This window comes from Patagioenas fasciata, chromosome 21 (assembly GCF_037038585.1).
Source record: "Patagioenas fasciata isolate bPatFas1 chromosome 21, bPatFas1.hap1, whole genome shotgun sequence".
Classification (NCBI taxonomy): domain Eukaryota; kingdom Metazoa; phylum Chordata; class Aves; order Columbiformes; family Columbidae; genus Patagioenas; species Patagioenas fasciata.
Window position 1 is genome coordinate 5,621,477 of NC_092540.1, and position 18,316 is coordinate 5,639,792.

General features: G+C 51.0%; 2 protein-coding genes across 2 annotated transcripts in view; both read right to left on the reverse strand.

The window, feature by feature from the left end:
- The window catches only part of IPO9 (importin 9), a 35,580-nt gene extending 31,853 nt beyond the window's left edge, over positions 1 to 3,727 (reverse strand). The window contains exon 1 of the mRNA XM_065854495.2: positions 3,523 to 3,727. Within this exon, the coding sequence (XP_065710567.1) occupies positions 3,523 to 3,712 (190 nt within the window). The 5' untranslated portion in view covers positions 3,713 to 3,727. The remainder of the gene's footprint in view (positions 1 to 3,522) is intronic.
- A 3,844-nt stretch (positions 3,728 to 7,571) lies between these two features.
- Positions 7,572 to 18,316, reverse strand: part of KDM5B (lysine demethylase 5B) — a 59,227-nt gene continuing 48,482 nt past the window's right edge. Inside the window, exons 21-27 of the mRNA XM_065854366.2 lie at positions 17,276 to 17,455; positions 16,209 to 16,367; positions 14,437 to 14,922; positions 12,556 to 12,667; positions 10,472 to 10,626; positions 9,344 to 9,670; positions 7,572 to 8,452 (exon numbers count right to left, since the gene is read on the reverse strand). Of these exons, the coding sequence (XP_065710438.1) occupies positions 8,315 to 8,452; positions 9,344 to 9,670; positions 10,472 to 10,626; positions 12,556 to 12,667; positions 14,437 to 14,922; positions 16,209 to 16,367; positions 17,276 to 17,455 (1,557 nt within the window). The 3' untranslated portion in view covers positions 7,572 to 8,314. The remainder of the gene's footprint in view (positions 8,453 to 9,343; positions 9,671 to 10,471; positions 10,627 to 12,555; positions 12,668 to 14,436; positions 14,923 to 16,208; positions 16,368 to 17,275; positions 17,456 to 18,316) is intronic.

An 18,316-nucleotide genomic window follows, 5' to 3' on the forward strand; every position in this document is an offset into this window, starting at 1 on the left:
CCAGCTCTCCTCATTCCACTCTTCAAACCACTGCAAGAGCCCCAGCGACTCACCTGAGACAACCCCAATATTCACCCTCCGCTCCTCACCTCGGAGTCCTCACTAAACGTTGTCCCCTGTTACCAGTTCACATTTCCCTGGTATCCCGGTGACTTCAAGCATCAAGTTTTACAACACAATTCATAGCGCAGTTATTTAACGTTTGAGTCCTGTTGAAACTCGTGGAGATCCACCCTGTAGCACTTGCTGTTTAAGGTAAACTGGTAAGTAAACTGCTCCTACTCACACTTCAACTTGATGTAGATCCTCCAGTGTGTCTGCTGTAGGTGCCCTTCAACACAGCGAGTCAACACCAACACAAGGAACTCATTTTCTTTGCCTACTTCCATTTATTTTTCATTAAAACTGCCAATATTTGTGCACTTTTCTGCTGGTCTCACTTTTACATTCAGCATCTGCTTTACGCTGCTTAATGATACATTTTTTGTTCCTTTAAAGCACTTTTGACACGCATGATGTACATTTCTTTACCTCAGTAATATGGTGTCAGCAAACACTATTCCTATAGCTCCTCCTCTTGGTTTCTGCAAGATTCTCCATCCCAAAGACGGCACAGAAAGGCGAATATAGCACAGAAAGGAGAATACAGTTTGTTCTTCCCGTGCTGCCTGACTAGGACAAGAGGAGGCATCACAGAAGTGCAAAATAAATCAGCTGAAGGAGACCTGACGAGGTCTCCAGCCCAAGCCCTGTGGTCAAAGCAGCATCAGAACAGGCTGCTCGGAGCATCTTCCAGGCAGCTCTTGGAGATCATCAAGGATGGAAACAGCACAGCTTCTCCAGACCCCAAAGCCTGGCTCTCCTCACAGTGATAAAAACTCTCCTTGTATGAACCTTTTGCTTCAGTTTGTGCCCAATTTCCTTCATCCCTTCCCATCCCCCAGTGTCTTCACAACCACCTCAGAGTTACCAAAAGCTGCTGCCAGATCCACCCCCAAAACCCTCTTGTCTCCACACTGGAAAACCCCTCTCCCCCAGCACCTCCTCATGAGGTAAGTGCTGCAGTTCCTCAAGCGACTCGATGGCCTTTTACTGAACTCACTCCTGTTTATTGCGGTTTTTCTTTCCTAGGGGAGTGGGAGAAAAACCAGACAAGTATTCTAGACGTGGCCTAACAAGTGCTGATCGCTGCGCTGGACCCTGCTCATGCAGGTGGCCCCCAGGGCTCACTGCTGGCCCCCTCCAGCTCAGCGGCCACCAGCGCTGCACCCAGCAGCGGGTTTTGCTGTCCCATGTGCACAACTCGCCGTCTGTCCTTGCTGGACGTCAGGAGGCTCCTCTCAGCCCATAGTCCTGTCCAAACACCTCCCCTCCAGCCTGGCGTCACCTCAACCCGCGGCAGAGGGTTAAATACCCATCACCTCCTCCAGGTCCCAGGAACAGACCTGTGCAGCTCTGGGACTGCAGCCACAGAGCAGTATTGAGTGACTGTGAGATATTTGTAAAACAGTCAAAAACAGAAGTGTAGGTGGTTCCATTCCTCTTGCCCTTAACGTTATCCACCAAATACAATTCTGTTGCGTTCCTGGGCTCTCAAAGGGACCTTAGGGGCATCCATAACCCTCACAAAATATTCTTTTCTGGAAATCTGCTACCCAAACCATTACCCAAACTTGGTTTATATTTCTTGTGGTAAGATTCAGACTGTTTGGGGAAAAAAGTTGCCACTGAAGAGCACAGTGACTGTAGCAGCTTTGCAAGGCAAAGGCTCTGGGGTGGATGAACCTCACCGCACCTCCAGACTCTGGAATCACTCACTAAAACCTCCAGCAGCACAGACTGCCCAGTAATGCATCGAGGAAGACTTGACCTGAGAGCATTACAAGCACAAGTTCAGGGACTGCACAACAAGAAACATTTTGCCAAACAATTTGCCTTCCTTTCATCAGCCCAGCCTCATTCCCAAAGCAACATAAAGTTTAAAAAGTATAAAGTTATCAAAACACTATTCTTGACTCAGTCACACCCTTAAACCTTCCTTCTCTTTACCATGAACTTCCTTTGATAACATTTCTGACTTTAAGAGCAGAAAAAATTCAAAACACTCCATAAAACACTTCCAGAATGGCACAACCAGATAAAGATAAGGCAAAATGTGCAGGAGAGCCCATGAACAACCACCACATCAAGCTGCTGGGCCACAGGAACAACTCATGGCCAAGGGCTGCACTGACACGTTCTCCAGCTCCCATCGCAGCAAACTGTAAAACTTCCAGTGGCTTCCACAGATTCTGGTTCTTTGGGATGGGTCAGAAAATTCAAGGTGAAGCGAAATAAAGCATTACCATCAATAGATTTTTCTTTAGTGCAGCTTCCACCCAGGAAAAGCAGCGAGTGCATGAGCTAGCTTAGTGCTACCATGAAAAGGCCAGATGAGTAACGTAACAATTACGCTATTTGAATTCAGGGTACCTGCTCTTTTAAGCTCTGTCTTTTCAGACATCATTCAGCTCTCCATCTCCAGTGTCTTGCTTGTCCTCAGTTCTCCACAACAGACAATGGAACCCTGGCACTGGAGTTTCACAAAAGACAAGGGTGCAGCTACGTCCTGACCATACTCAAAACAAACCACACACAGGATGTGGACACAGGGACACAACCCCAGAGGTGGGGGGATCACTGGGACTGGCCTGCACACACCAGGCAGCGAGAAGCCTCTGCAGAACCCCCCTGTGAGCAACCTGGAGACATCAGCTCAGGCACAACACGGTGCCCAAAGCAACAGCTCCGCTGCTCCGCACCCACCTGCCCTCCGCATGCTGCCAGCAGCGAGCTCAGAGCCACTCAGTCCTCACACAGCATAGGATGATGGAATGTCCTGTGCTGGGAGGGACCCACCAGGATCATGGAGTCCAACTCCTGTCCCTGCACAGGACACCCCACAGGTCACCCCGTGTGTCTGAGGACGTTGTCCAGTCTCTTCTTGAACACTGTCAGGTTGGGCTGTGACACCTCCCTGGGAGCCTGTTCAGTGTCCAGCACCTCTGGGTGAAGAACCTTTTCCTCATGTCCCACTGACCCTCCCTGGCACATCTGCTGCCATTCCCTGGGTCCCCCGAGCCAAAGCTGCTGCAGTTGGTAGAGCCTCTTGCGGATGAGAGTGGGCTGAGCTGTGGGAAGAGCAGGGGTCCAACAAGCCCTTGGGCAGAGGACGGGTTTCCAGGGAGGACCACGAGAAGAGGGGTACCCCTGGTGGGCTCAGTCCCACGGCCGTTCCCCTCTCCTCCCACTGCCCTGAACAGACCCGGGGCAGCTGCCGCTGAGCCCCCGCGGCCGGGCCGGGGCTGCCCACGGGCACCGGTGGAGAAGAAGCCGCCGCCGGCCCCAGAGCTGCAGCTGGAAGTTCTGGCCGAGGCCACCGCGAGGCCACGAGGCGCCGGTACCGGGAAACGCTCGGGGAAGGCGGCAGCGGCCTGTCCCCACCGGGAAACCCCCGCTCCGCTCTGCCCGGCGCTCACTCACCCTCCGTCACCTCCAGCACCTTCACCTGCTCCTCCGCGGCGGCGCGCACCGCCTGCACCGGGCACAGGATCCCGGTCAGCGTCTCCACCAGCGCCTCCTTCAGCCCCTGCGCCACCGGTCCGGGCCCAGCAGCGCCGCCACCGCCGCCGCCTCCCCCGCCTCCTCCTCCCGCCGCCGCCGCGCCCGCCATCGCCCGCCCCGCCCCCCCCCCGCGCTCCGCCGCCGCGCGCGGGCTACGGGCCGCCGCGCGCGCCAAACGCCCGGCACGCACGCGCGGGAGAGCGACACCGGGAGCTCCGTCCCGCCCCGCGGACAGAGAGAGGGAGGGACGGGCGGGCTCCGCGCGCCGCTCACAGCGCCCCCTGGCGGCGCGGCGGAACCGCGGGATGGGAGCGGGAAATGGCGGCGGAGTCACAAAATCCCGGAATGTCAGGGGTTGAAGGGACCTGGAAAGCTCATCCAGTGCAATCCCCCCGGAGCAGGAACACCCAGCTGAGGTTCCACGGGAAGGTGTCCAGGCGGGTTTGAATGTCTGCAGAGAAGGAGACTCCACAACCTCCCTGGGCAGCCTGGGCCAGGCTCTGACACCCTCACCAGGAACAAGTTTCTTCTCTTTCAGTGGAACCTCCTGTGTTCCAGTTTGCACCCATTGCCCCTTGTCCTATCACTGGTTGTCACCCAGAAGAGCCTGGCTCCATCCTCCTGACACTGCCCCTTTCCATATTGATCCCCAGGAATGAGTCCCTCCCTCAGTCTCCTCTTCTCCAGCTCCAGAGCCCCAGCTCCCTCAGCCTTTCCTCACACGGCAGATGCTCCACGCCCTTCAGCATCTTGGTGGCTGCGCTGGACTCTCTCCAGCAGTTCCCTGTCCTTCTGGAACTGAGGGGCCACAACTGGACACAAGATTCCAGGTGTGAGTCACGGGGCGGAGGGAACAGCCGGGTTCCTGCACAGCGCCTGCGGTTGCCCCGAGCAGGAGCCCGAGAGGCCCCTTTGTGCTGCAGCGTCTCCTCAGAGCTGGGAGTTCCTGTCATGGCGGGAACCAGGGGTCAGTCAGAGCCCAGGAAAAGCTCTGGGTCCCTCAAATCACCTTTCACCACCAGTACTGGTGCTGAGTTCCCACTGTGAGAACAAGGGGCAGAAGGGAACGGAGCTGGGAAGGACTGGAGCAATGCCTGTTTAGCCTGTAATCCTTTTTTTTGCTTAAGTGACTGTACAACTGCTCTGAATGCTCCATTCATCCTTCTATATTTGTAGAAATTATGCTTATTTGATTCTTCCGGGCTTTTTCAGGTTTGAATTCCCATCCCCTTTGTACGTTGCACGGTCCCTTCACACAGTTTCTGCAAAGCCAGCAAACCGAGAGCTCCCCTGAGCTGAGCGGCTCCTGCCATCCTCCTTTTCTCTTCACGTGCTTTAGGGAAGAAGGCTCAGTCACCACAAAAAGATCATATTCTCAGCATGAAAAGATTTGTCTACGCTGAACTTGTTTCCTCCTGTGATCTTTCAACCCCCAGGCGACGCGCACGAGCCCCCGAGCTCCCCCGCGGACTCGCGCCAAGGAAGACCCTGCAGAGAGCTGGGCAGCTGGGACCAGCACAGACGTGCAGGAGGGATCGGGACCAGGAACAGGAACCACCGCAGCATCAGCCCCAATCACAAGGTGACCAGGGACACTCCATGGTACGTGCCTGAGCCACCCCCCACTTGGTTAAGATTTAATTCCAACATGAACATGAAACCCCAAAGCCCAACAGACACCGAAACAGCCCAAACACCCAACAAACGCTCTCCAACATCGGTTTGTCCTCAACAAACCACAGGCAGTGGAGATGCTCTTTGAATTTCATGTTCTGTACACAGGGAGCTACTCATTCTACTACTTTTTCTTCCTACACTTTTAGATGCCCAGCTCGCAGTAAGGAAGCACACGCATCAAATCTGGCCCAGTGTTGCAACTGAACAGCCAAATCCCTCTAAAAAATTCCTTGCAACCAGCAGGATTAACAAACATTTCAGAACTTGAAAAGCTGAGGTACATGAGGTACCTTCATTCACCGTGTTGAATTTAAGGTGTGTCACTATTTCTTTTCAACCACCTTTCAGCAAACGTTCCTCTCGGCACTCAGAATGTTGGACCCAGCGCCATGTCGCATCATCACACGTCCTTTCATTCTTTTCATCAAATATTTGTTCCTTCTACCCGAGATGTTTTTACTGGGACCCGCTGGGACCATTTTTGTCTGTCTCAAATAGCAGCTGAGTGCTGAACCTGCAGCACAATCAATCTCCTGTGACTGCTTTATCTCCTCTTCCAGACACTGCTGTTATTTGTATTGATGCTCTTCTCGGTGCGGGGCTGTTGCTGTCAGAGTCTGACATGTTTACATCATGGAGAGCTCTCGACACGCAGCTTGTTCACTTCTGAGGAAAGGACAAAGCTGTTTTCCGAGGCTGCACCTCAGCTTCTCCCGTGGAAAAGCACCTTCATGTCCTGACTCACCCAAGACTCAGCTCAGCTCCTTAGTGTTGCTTCCAGGCAGCTGCTGCCTGTGTTCCGGAGACCATCCCTTCCTAAACCCTTATTATTATTATTAAATAGTTAGGATTGGAGCAATCTAGGGAGGTTGATGGACTTGGTTGCTTCATTCTACAAGAAAAAACATTAAAAGAATGAGGCAGAGTGGGGTGGCAGGGAATTGTTTTGCTGGTTCTAGGACAGATAAGAAGATGGATGAAAGGGGTGGCTGACCTTAAGAGACCTGGCTGCTGAGCATGTTCTGCCATCATCATCCTCCCTGCTGAGGAACGTGCTCACAGAAGAGCCCACCATGAAGCAAACAACGAATCTCTTGCTTATTTAGTTTGCCAAAGTCAAACCCCCACCACATCCAGCTTGAAGCATCCACATGGGGATGAAATCCAGCAGCCCCAGCCGTGTGGAGCAGCAACCTCCACCCACCCCTTCCTGAGGTCACAATTCCAGTGGGAAATAAAACCCAGATCCATACGCAGACGTCCCGCACTGCAGGCACAGGTCACCCAGGGACCGCGCTTCCCATTTCTTGACAATTCTCAAGCAAAGGTGCGGTCATTTGAAAACCATTATGCTTTAATGCTACTGCATTCATTAATCCCAATGAGAAATGTTGGCAGGACCACAAACGTCTCCTCTAGTCCCTGCAGTCCACAAAATGATGATATTCCCTTGGGCCTGTGCTGGATTGAAACACAGATGGTGGAGTCACCATCCCTGGAGGGGTTTAAAAGGTATTTAGATGAGGTTCTCAGGGACATGGGTTAGTGCCTGAGTTAGGTTGGATTATGGTTGGACTCAATGATACTGAGGGTCTCTTCCAACTGAAATGATTCTATGATCTCATCGATCTCCATCTCCCAGGGCTCCAGAGCTCCCACCCTGGACAGGCTGCGGGGCCATGCCGCTGTCCCCCCGTTCCCAAAGGAGCAGCAGCCCCATCCTGCACCAGGAATTCCTCTCCAGAAGGTTTCAGGTGCAGACTCAGGTGTGGTGCAAGCGGCTTCAAACCACCTGCAAAGTCCCACCCCATGGTGCTGCCTGCGCTGCTTCCGCTCACCCCAGGCTGAGCTCCTTCAAGAGCCACTCACAGAACCACAACCGGTCCAGGATCATCCTCATTCCTCAGGTTTTCAGCCAAAACGCAGCAGCGGGGACAGCCCGGCCCTCTTGGCTGAAGCCACCGGCCAAGCCGCAGAAGGAGCTGCCCCCACTTTGCCTCTTGTGTGAATTCCCCAGTCCTGCCCTTGCCAAACCACAAATTGTAGTTTCAACCCTTTGGTTCACCCAACCTGTAAATAATTTCAGGTTTGGAAAAGCTTTGCAAAAGACTTGAAAAAAGTGTGGGAGTGTTTTGGTGTGATTAACATTGCGATCTGCATTCTCCTTTCAAATACAAGCACAGTAAAAAAAATACTGTGACTTTTGTATTTCTTTTTTTAAAGATGGATTCCTCTCAACTAAGAGGAGCCAGCAACGCAACCAGTATCAATCCAGAGGGAAACGAAACTGCTTTGTAAGTTCTCTAAAAACACCAACATTTAATTTTATAACATAACCAGGGGTTTATTCCACAATATAAACTGCAACATTTGATACAAGCTACCCAAAAAAGGAGAAAGCCAAAATACAGCTGTGGCAATTACTTTACAGAGCTTTGTCTTGTTTTCCTGTCTTCTACATCACCGGGCCGTCAGTGACACTAGGACCTACCATCTGCTTTCTGTACATCAACCAATGCTAGAAGCAACACGCTGTTCAGAATTGTCATTCCAGTCACTGAAACCAGACATAGAAGTTATTGCTCAGATAAATAAACCTAATCTACGAAAAACAAAGTGGAAAAAAACTAAAGTCTCCAAAGAGTTAACAGAGTCAACAGGGATTTCCTCAAAAGAGGATTTATTGGAAAATTCACGGTGCGGGTTTTTTTTTGCACCTAAACCAAGCTGAATTAAATACGCCGGTAAATCCCAGAGAGGTAATTTAATGCTGTACAGTCAAAGGTGCATGTTTCAAATGCTTTCCAAATTGGTGGAAACCCCTGCTAAACAGTCAGCATCTCAAACCTCAACAACCACAAACAGATCAAGGGAAAATACAAAAGTGTCAAAAATTGTTTTGAGTTCTGGAAAATGATCCCATAAGGATAGAAGTAGCACCATTTGCAATCTGGTTCTTAAACCAGCCCCTGCGGCTTTACTGGAAAACTCTGATAACCTTCTGTACTCGAGTCCTGAATGGTTTAGGGAGTTTTTACTTCCGATATTGCGAGTCCTTCCCCGTGCAGCTGGCGCAGATGTAATCCTCCTTCTCAGCCATTTCTGGAGAGATGCCCACGCACACCTGGTGGAACCACTGGTTGCAGCTGCCGTCGCACTGGACCCAATCCACCTGGTGAGGAACAGACACACAATGCCGTTCAGAGAAGGACCAAGCAAAGCCAGCGTTCGTTAGTCATTCTGGGCGTTTAATCTATTGGCATGAGTGAGAAATGGCCCATTCCACAACTGGTCAGTGCTGTACTGAAACCAAGACAAGGGCCCACGTCCCTTGTCCCTCCTGCTGCTCTCCCACCCATGGCAAGATTGTGGAGGCAATGTCACCACAGCCCCCCAGCACCTGGGGACGCCCCGTTCTCCATGTTCCAGTACGGATGGGGCTGTGCAGAGCTCCAAGGCGCTGCCCCCAACTTTGGAAAGGCTGCAACCCACAAAGCCAATCAGAGAATCATTTTGGTTGGGAGAATTGCTCAAGATCACAGATTCCAACCATAACCCAACTCTGGCACTAACCCATGTCCCTAAGAACCTCGTCTAAACACCTTTTAAGCCCCTCCAGGGCTGGTGACTCCAGCACTGCCCTGGGCAGCCTGTTCCAATGCCCCACAGCCCTTTGGGGAAGAAATTGTTCCCAAGATCCAACCTCAGCCTCCCCTGGCGCAACTTGAGGCCGTTTCCTCTGCTCCTGGCGCTTGTTCCTGGGGAGCAGAGACCCTCATCACCCTTATCTACACCCTTATTTCCAGAGCCCAGAGGCATTCAGTGCCTGCACAGCCCCAGCTCCTCCTCCCACCCTTGTGCAGATGTCCTCATGTCCCCCTGCCCTCCCCAGTCCCAGCTGCTCTCGGAGAAGGTGGGAGGGATCGTTCCCAATCTGTCCCTGCGGTCTCAGACACTGTCTCTGGGTTACCAAGAGCCTTTGTACCCAACCCTTCTGTATTCAGATGGTTTCGGGACAGCTCAATGTCCCAGAGCCCAGCGCAGCGGCCCAGCCTCTACTGACCTCATCTCCCTCTGGTTGGAGACAATTCACAGCGGGGCAGATGGCGTCTTCATCCTCGGAGTCCTCCTGCTCAGAGAACGACGTGTCCGAGGGCAGCGAGTGGCTCTCGCTGGAACGAGGCACCTCCAGGAGACGCTCCCGCTCTCTCTCCAGTTTGTTAGTGCACAGATCCTTCGAGTGACTCAGTTTCAGTTTCTTCTTTTTGGGTGTTCTCATTTTTTTTACTCTCGCTCTCTTCTCATCATAGAAGCTCTCTCTCTCAAAACGCCGCTTTAGTTTTCTCTCCATGTAACTAATTCCATCTTTTTTTCCTCGGCAACACTCGTTCTATTGGAAAGACATTTTGGTAAAATCCTAAGTGTGCAAGTAATGCTCGTTATCCTGTTATTACATGGCCTGCTTTTGGGAATAAATAGGCTTAAATCAAAGTGTGGCATTCGACAGAGTGCTGTGTGTTCAGCAGCAGCAGGATGTGTAAGGGGAGCAAAGGACAGGGGGTCCTTTTTACAGAAATGTCTGTAAAATATGGACAGGAACCCTAACAATCAGATTCTATTGCCACAAATGATATTACAGAACCCCAGGCTGGTTGGGTTGCAGGAGCTCTGCAGATCCCCAGCCCAGCCCTGCTCACGCAGGGTCACAGAGCAGATCACACAGGTGGGTCCAGGGGGTTTGAATGGCTCAGAGAAGGAGACTCCACACCCACTCTGGGCAGCCTGGGCCAGGCTCTGGCACCTCCCAGCAAAGAAGTTTCTGCTCATGTTCAGATGGAGCCTCCTGTGTTTCAGTCTGTGCCCGTTGCCCCTCACCCTGGCGCTGGGCACCACTGAACAGAGTCTGGTCCATCCTCTGACACCCACCCTGAGATATTGATCCATTGATCAGATCCCTCTCAGCTTCTCTTCTCCAGCTCAACAGCCCCAGCTCTCTCAGCCTTTCCTCATCAGAAATTCAATCGTTTGTAACAAATTGATTAAGTTATCTACTTCTTGATCCCTTTTGAACAAGGGAAAGGTATTTTCATGGAAGTAAAGACACACACACAAACCTCTGTAATGGTCAGGGGTTCAGGCACAGCCTCTGCTCCCCAGTGCCCCATGGCCATTGCTCTGATCAGACACTTGCCTTTTCATTCGCAGGTCCAAGCGCCGACCTCTGCTCCGACTGCGAGCCGGGGCTTGGCTTTGTGAACAGGGTCTGGTAGAGCTCCTGGATTTCAGGTAGAGAAACCTGCAGCAGCTGAGCTTCCATCATCAGCTCATCCAGCTCCGTGCTAATGACTGTGGTGAAAGACAGAGAAAGGAGAAAAGGAATTACTCAGTGTCAGCACCGATGAGAACTGCACAGACAATGAAAATGCATCTCTGGTAGAATATAAAACAACTGCAAAAGACATTCTTAAATCTGCAACTCTTATCTCTTCCCTCCTCACTGCTCATTTTTAACAGCAGGGTTAAGAAGAAAGATAAAGCTTTGCACAGAAGTTACTGGGCTGCGGCTCGGTACCCTCCAGGATTGCATTTCTGCTGGTTCGAGGAAGAATTGCCATCATTCTCTGCAATTCCTCCTGCTTCTGAAGCTACAAGATGCGTGATGAACCTCTCACTAGGTAACGAGTGGGTAAGATGAACAAACTGAGTGGGATCCATAAGCGCAGTGAAGAGAGGAGAGGAAAAAAAGCCAAGAGGATGAGCCTTGCAAGCGAGTCCTGCCCAACAGGCACCACCCAGCGCTGGGGCTGAGCTCCCAAAACCTGCCCTGGGCTTTGGAAACAGTCACAGCTGGGGAGGCCAAAATCATTGGGTAAGTATCAGCTTTTTAATACAGTATTTAGTACAAGTCAAATATGGCCTGAAAAGTAAAGCTGGCTGTACAAAGAACAGCCTTGTTTGGTTTAACTGTAACGTTAAACTGAAGTGTCTAGTGTAAAATTAGCATGGGCTAAGCTGCACTGACTTGAAAACATGAAGATAAGATTAGGCCTGTGTCCCTGGAGCATCCTGCGGCAGGAGAAAAGAAATGATAAATAACTTCTTTTCTGGTTGTAAAGCGATGCAGCTTCCAGCACTGACAGACATGGGGCTGAGCCAGGGAGGGGGCATAGAACCTGCAGCTCCCAGCGCTCAGCTCTGTGACTTGAGACAGCCTGTGTCCTGCGGGTGACACAGCCCCTGGTCCCCAGCACCACCTCCCTGCCCTGTTCCTACCCTGCTTCTACAATTTCCACGGTCTCCCCGCTCCTGCAGCCCTTTTGGCTGCAGGACCATGAGCCAGCACTGGGCCCTTGTGGTCAGGAAGGCCAATGGGACCTGGGGTGGGTTAGAAGGGGGTGGTCAGTAGGTCAGAGAGGTTCTCCTGCCCCTCTGCTCTGCCCTGGGGAGACCACACCTGGAATCTTGTGTCCAGTTGTGGCCCCTCAGTTCCAGAAGGACAGGGAACTGCTGGAGAGAGTCCAGCGCAGCCACCAAGATGCTGAAGGGAGTGGAGCATCTCCCGTGTGAGGAAAGGCTGAGGGAGCTGGGGCTCTGGAGCTGGAGAAGAGGAGACTGAGGGGGGACTCATTCATGGGGATCAATATGGAAAGGGGGAGTGTCAGGAGGATGGAGCCAGGCTCTTCTCGGTGACAACCAGTGACAGGACAAGGGGCAATGGGTGCAAACTGGAACACAGGAGGTTCCACTTGAATGTGAGAAGAAACTTGTTCCTGGTGAGGGTGTCAGAGCCTGGCCCAGGTTGCCCAGGGAGGTTGTGGAGTCTCCTTCTCTGCAGACATTCAAACCCGCCTGGACCCCTTCCTGTGGAACCTCCGCTGGGTGTTCCTGCTCCATGTGGGGATTGCACTGGATGAGCTTTCCAGGTCCCTTCCAGTCCCTGACATTCTGGGATTCTGGGACTCTGTGGCTGCCCCCACAGCCACGTGCTGTTCACTCAGGACAGGTCCAGCCCTCAGCCGATCCCTCTTCTCCTATCACAGCTCATTTTCACTGCACACGGGGAAATTGGACTCGTTGAGAACTTTTCCCCCCTCTGCCAAAGCTGGACGTGACATTGCAACGCTGCTGAGAGGATGGAGAAGCATCCAGAGCCACTGCACAGCCCTGCGCCTCCCACCTTGGCCACCTCCTGCTGACCAGGACGTGCTCTCTTCTCACCAAACACAGTGACAAGAAGAAAAATCAAAACTAAAAATCCAAGTGAAAACTACAAACCATGAAGTGGGATGCAGTGCTGTCCCGTAGAAAATGTAGAATGTAAATATATGGTTCTGTTATCCCAGTCATGAGGCATGGAGAACGACATCGCTCCAATCGTCTGGGAAACCTAGAAAACAAAGCAGAATGCACAGGTATTGTCACTAAACATGTAGTTTGGATTTGTCAAATAACTGCAATAGAATCAGAACTTGTTTCTCTTAAAATTCCTTACATCTTGTATTCCTGCAAACTGTTCAATCTAAGACACCCAAATCCTTCATCTTTCACCCAGAAAAAGACAAAAGCAACTTTACTGCTGGAATTCAGCGGCAGAGTCACCGTGGGGTGAGCCCAGCCGGGTGGAAACAGGGACTGCAGCTTGCGAACCGACTCCGGGTAGAGCTGAGGTTCCTCCTTTTGTTCATAATAACAAAGCGGTTTCTCATGTCCTTGATCCCGCGAGACACCGACCTGTTTTGGAGCACTTTGCTCTACCTCGGCACGCACAGAGGACACTCCAGAGGCAAAACGCGCTTAATTACGCAAAGGTTTGGACCTGCAAGCGTTAGAAAGGCATCGCACAGACGCCTTCTGAAATATCGTGTATCTCACTATTCATGTGTCTGGGCCCCTTTCAAAATGGGGAAAATGCAATTGTGACAGGACAGTAATGCTGAGACACTGGATTTACCAAAACAAACCTCAAAACCATCGAGACCAAAGCTCTGGTGCAGCAGCTGTGCCGGGACGGCTCCAGAGGCCACCGTGACCAACCCCGGGTGCCACTGTCCCCAGGAAGGGTCCCCAGCCAGTGTCCCTCCTCAGATGTTCTGCCACTAAATGGGGCTCCTGATGTTGGAAATAGAGCCACAAAGACCTGAACTGGCTCTGCTGGAGCTTCCTCAGTTTGGGAGGTTTATGGACTTGAGCTCCAGACCACACAAAAATGGTTAAACCGAGCTAAAACTGAGCTAAAACTCTGCTTACTGATTCTATCTCTGACCCAAGCATCAATGTACGTGCCCTAAGCCTTGCCTACTGTTTTTCAGCTCTTTGAGCTGGTCTAGTAAAAATAGACTTTCAAACCTAAATGATCATAGAAATTGTCTTAGATGTCCACATACAGGTGTCCATGTGCACCTCCTCAAGCACACGGGACACATTTTATGTTTGAAAACACACAGCCTAACTTTAGCAAGGTTGCACTAGCAAAAAATAAAGTGTTGCAATCAAAAAGTAAAAGCAACACAGTGTATTTGGGAGGTTTCGTGTCTTTATGCTGCACAAACCTTGTATTTCAGATTTATTATCTCAGGAAAATGAGAAATGCTTCACCCATTTCCCACCTGCCCTGTGCTTTTTGCTCAAAGATCTTTACTGGAGGAAGTTGAAGCTCCCTCGTGATGCTGCCTGAAACAGTTGCTGTGGCTTCACTCAGTATTAGCAGAACATTCAGCTTGGGAGTTGTAAGTGATGAGGAGGAGGAGCAGCAGTAACAGATGAAGATACCCTGTTGAAACCTATCGGAGAGTGAAGCTGGGAACACACTGGAAGGTTTGTGCCTATGTTATTAATTCTCAACACTTAAAACTATACGGAAATACTTGTTGGAAGATAATATAAAGACCAATTGAACACTAAGCACTTGAGAAACAACGGCTTCAGCAGCTCTGGCGTTAATAGGATGTTGGAGCTGGGAGGAAAAGAAGGAAAACCGGGCCCGTTAGGAGTGATTGTTGCCAGGACTGCAGCAGAAGGTGAAGCCGAGGGCACAGACACAACCTGGCAGCGCCTGAACGGAGCACAGCAACACACAAACACCCCACGCTGCCACACACGGGGAACCTGCACCCAGAGAGGTGGCACAGACCGTCCCTGCCCACCCACCGGCCTCACCTTGTTTGTCTCCGGCAGCGGCCCCGCCGTGCTTTGCCATCTGCTGTACAATAATCCTGAGCCAACTTTGTCTTGGACAAGTTTGAGATTCCCTGAATACAACATTTGTTGTGCTCTGTGCTGCCAGTTCACAGTTCTCTCGATCATGTACCGCAAGGCGTCCCCCTCGGGAAGCCTCACGCGGATGCGCTGCAAGGAGGCCAGCAAGGGCAAGATCTTTTCTAAAGGCGGCTTTTCCGATCGGTGGCAGTGAGGACAGAGCCACACGCGAGGTCCCTGCAACACGCTGGGCACCGAAACGCAGGCGGTGTGGAAGAAGCCCCTGCAGAGCTCACACTGGATCATGGGAGCCGCCGGCTCCTTCTGGCACAGACAGACTTTGAGCTCCGTGTCCTCCTCGCTCGACAGCACCTTCACCTCGTTGGCGGCTCGCAGGGCACGCAGCGCCTCCATCTCCTTCAGCCGGGCCTCCCCCAGCGTGGCCATCTGAAACGCACGTCAAAGAAGGGACGTCACTGCCGAAGCGGCGTTACCCGGGAGCGCGGGCCGAGCTCTGCACACTCACACTCCTCATACAAAACACCTCACCCCGCAGCCTCTGAGGCTTTCAATATTTGAAGTGAAGCGGTTACAGGGATGTGCAGTGATGCGACTTCAGCTCCCTCCCATTTGCCCATCAGGCCCAGAGATACAAAGCTTATTCCTTTGCAAAAATAACCTGACTTCCTTCCTCTCTGCCCCAAATCCTTTGTGTTTTGTTCTACAAACCCATTACCTGCATTAAAGCAGCTTAAATTCCGAAACAGGTTCAGATCTGGTTTGTTCTCTATGAACATCTCTCAAATACAAAGTCTGATTCTGTATCATAAACCATACGTGGGCAGTTTTCAGAACCGATGATCCGATCCCCACATCGCACACACTGCCCAGGGCCAGCTCGACTCTGGACTCACTCTGGGCTTTGCAAACACCAACTGAAATTCAGGTGTTTGCCTTTTCTACAGCATCTTTAGCATTATCTGCTATTAAAGATAGCAGTGTATTTCCATTTAATAAACGCTATTAGTAGCAGCTGCAAATAATAAATTCTACGCATTATGGATATAAAAATACACGTATGCAGGAAGGTTTATAAATCTGTACAAACCAGACATTTCAAACTGCACGGCTTTGAAATGTGATGATTACAGGAAAATAAGCTGTGCAAAATTCAGATGGCTTGTCCAGCATGGGCAGATACGGGACCTGGGCACAGCACAGCCCGCTACGTACACGCGGTGCTGAGCGCGGCGGGTACAACGTTGGGCTTTACCACCCGCAACTACACCTGCTCCATGCAGAACCAGCGTTTTACTGACTCCATAATGCATGAGGTTTGCTTTAATTATTTATGGGTTTGTTTTAATTATAGATGGTGTCAGGTTGTGTTCTTTGAAAGGATCAGACTTGGGAAAGCCTTATCTTTAATAGGGTTTTGGTGTGGTGGTGTAAAACAGGTCTTGATGTTATGTTTTCTTGCACTTTGTTAGGCCACGGGCATCACCCGCTGAACTGTAAGGCTGTTTCCATGCCCCAAAACAACACATTTTTCCCACTAAAAGCAATTTTGAGGAGCCTGAAGCAAGCACAGAAATCAGTCATAGGAATCCTTCTGCAGCACAGCAGAGCAAGCAGGAAAGAGTGGAATACAACACTGCTGCAGGAGAGGCAAACGGAAACCAAGACTACAGAACTCATCAGAAATCCCAGTTGAAAAGGCTCAAAGCACGTACCGCAGACGCGGTGTCTTTGCTCTCGGACAGAGCTCTCTCCAAGTCGCTCAGAGTTTCTAGCTTAGTGCTCTTCTTCTTTCCGCTCGGCACCGGCTCCTTCAGCTTCTTCTGCTTCCTCTTCGGATTCAGCATCCCGATGTCACAGCGCGGACACAGCACCTGGGGACAGAGCAGTGTGATTGTCTGCAGCGCGGTTAATGCAGCTGTCCTGTCCTCACACAGCCGCATCCGACTGCTTCGAACAGGAGTTCTGCAGCTTCCTCCAAAGATCTGGTGAACTGGGATGAGAATGGGGACAACTGGAAGGTTAAAAAATTGATTTTATAAAATGGGCAGCAGGCAAACACCTGTGGACAAGAGGAAATGGCCTCAAGTTGCGCCAGGGGAGGTTGAGGTTGGATGTGGGGAACAATTTCTTCCCCAAAGGGCTGTGGGGCATTGGAACAGGCTGCCCAGGGCAGTGCTGGAGTCACCATCCCTGGAGGGGTTTCAAAGGAGGTTCTCGGGGACATGGGTAGTGCCAGAGTTGGGTTATGGTTGGACTACGATCCCGAGGGTCTCTTCCAACAAAAATGATCCTATTATTCTATAACCGCCCCTGCAGGATTTACCAGCAGAGGGTTCTAGGGGTGCCCCGTGTCCCCATCTGTCCGGACAGTGTGAGGGGCCGGGCTGAGCGGGGCTGCAAGCAGACACACTTGCGGTGCACGGGAGGCAGGTGCAGGCTCGGCCTGGCCCCCATCCCGCTGTCTGTCTGTCTGTCACCGCGCCACATGTGCAGTGGGTACGAACCTGCGCTCCTGCGGCTGCTGAAGTAAATTCAGTGCCACACATACTCAATATTCCCATATTTATATTGCCAACGTCAGACTGTGGCACAGCAGGCTCTTATTAGCCACTGATTAAAAGCATAGCTAAATCTTAATAATTTTAAGAGTTTAAACCACTAAAAGCATACATCAGTCTATAAAAATGATGTTAAAGTAATCTAATCCTAAACCAATTCTGCAAATACACTGAATATTTACTGCTATTTCCTGAGTTAACACAGGGCTGGGATCTCTCACCTCCAGGAGCGAATACGGGGAGTTCTCGCCCAGGAAGGTGTTGGCTGCACATTCCTTCCAGGCCTGGACCTCGGCCACCAGGTTCTCCAGCCTGGGCAGGTACTCCAGGTGCACGGGGATGGATCGGCCCCTCGTGACCAGTTCCACGAGCGTGTCCAGGACAGGGACGCGTCCTCCAGCCTGTCCAATTAATAAAAGCTCCATGTATATAAGACATTTCACTTCAGATAATCTCAGTGACTCGCTGTGATTCGTGGAAGGTAGAGCTTGTCTAACAACTCACTGCTTAGACACCTCAGTCCCTTCCACAACTGTTATCCCGATGTTTGCGCATCTCGTGCTCCGGTCATTAGGTACACAGGGAAAATTAATACAACCTTTTTATGGGGAAAGATACCAAATGACAGTTAAAAAAGAGTCAGAAGCAACTCCCAGGCCTTGCAGAACTGAAGTAAAAATTCTTGGCACATACAGACACATTTTTCCATATTCAGGAGGCAGAATTCCAGAAGCCAAACCAAGAAATAAGCAAATATCGAGAACAATTCGCTTAAGCCCTCTTGGGACAGCACTCAAACTAAAGTTATTATTGCACGATCTTTGTCCTTCAAAATGTTAAAGCCTGTGACAAGTGATTTTTGAAATCAAAGCTGCCATTGAACTGTAAAAGCAAAAAAACTAAAGACACAGGAAAGGAAACCGGGTCCGCAAATCAAACTGCGTCCTGGTTTTGTTAAAAACAAGTTTCTCTTGTAGTGAATTTCCCTGTCAGCTGAAGCTTCATATGAGCTGCACTTTCCTGGAGAACCAGATCCATGTTTTGGTGAACACAGCAATGGAATGTGAGGTTATTGATAAGGACAGATTCACCTCTCGCGAGAGGGGCAACGAGAAACAGGTGACCAAAAAACTGACCAACTGAGTATCCCATCCCATTCACGTGAATACTTCATATAAAAGTGGGAGATCACGAGGATCTCATCCGTTTTCCTTATGGTGACATTAGGAGAGGACCTTGCGAGTTGTCCCTGTGAACTGAGG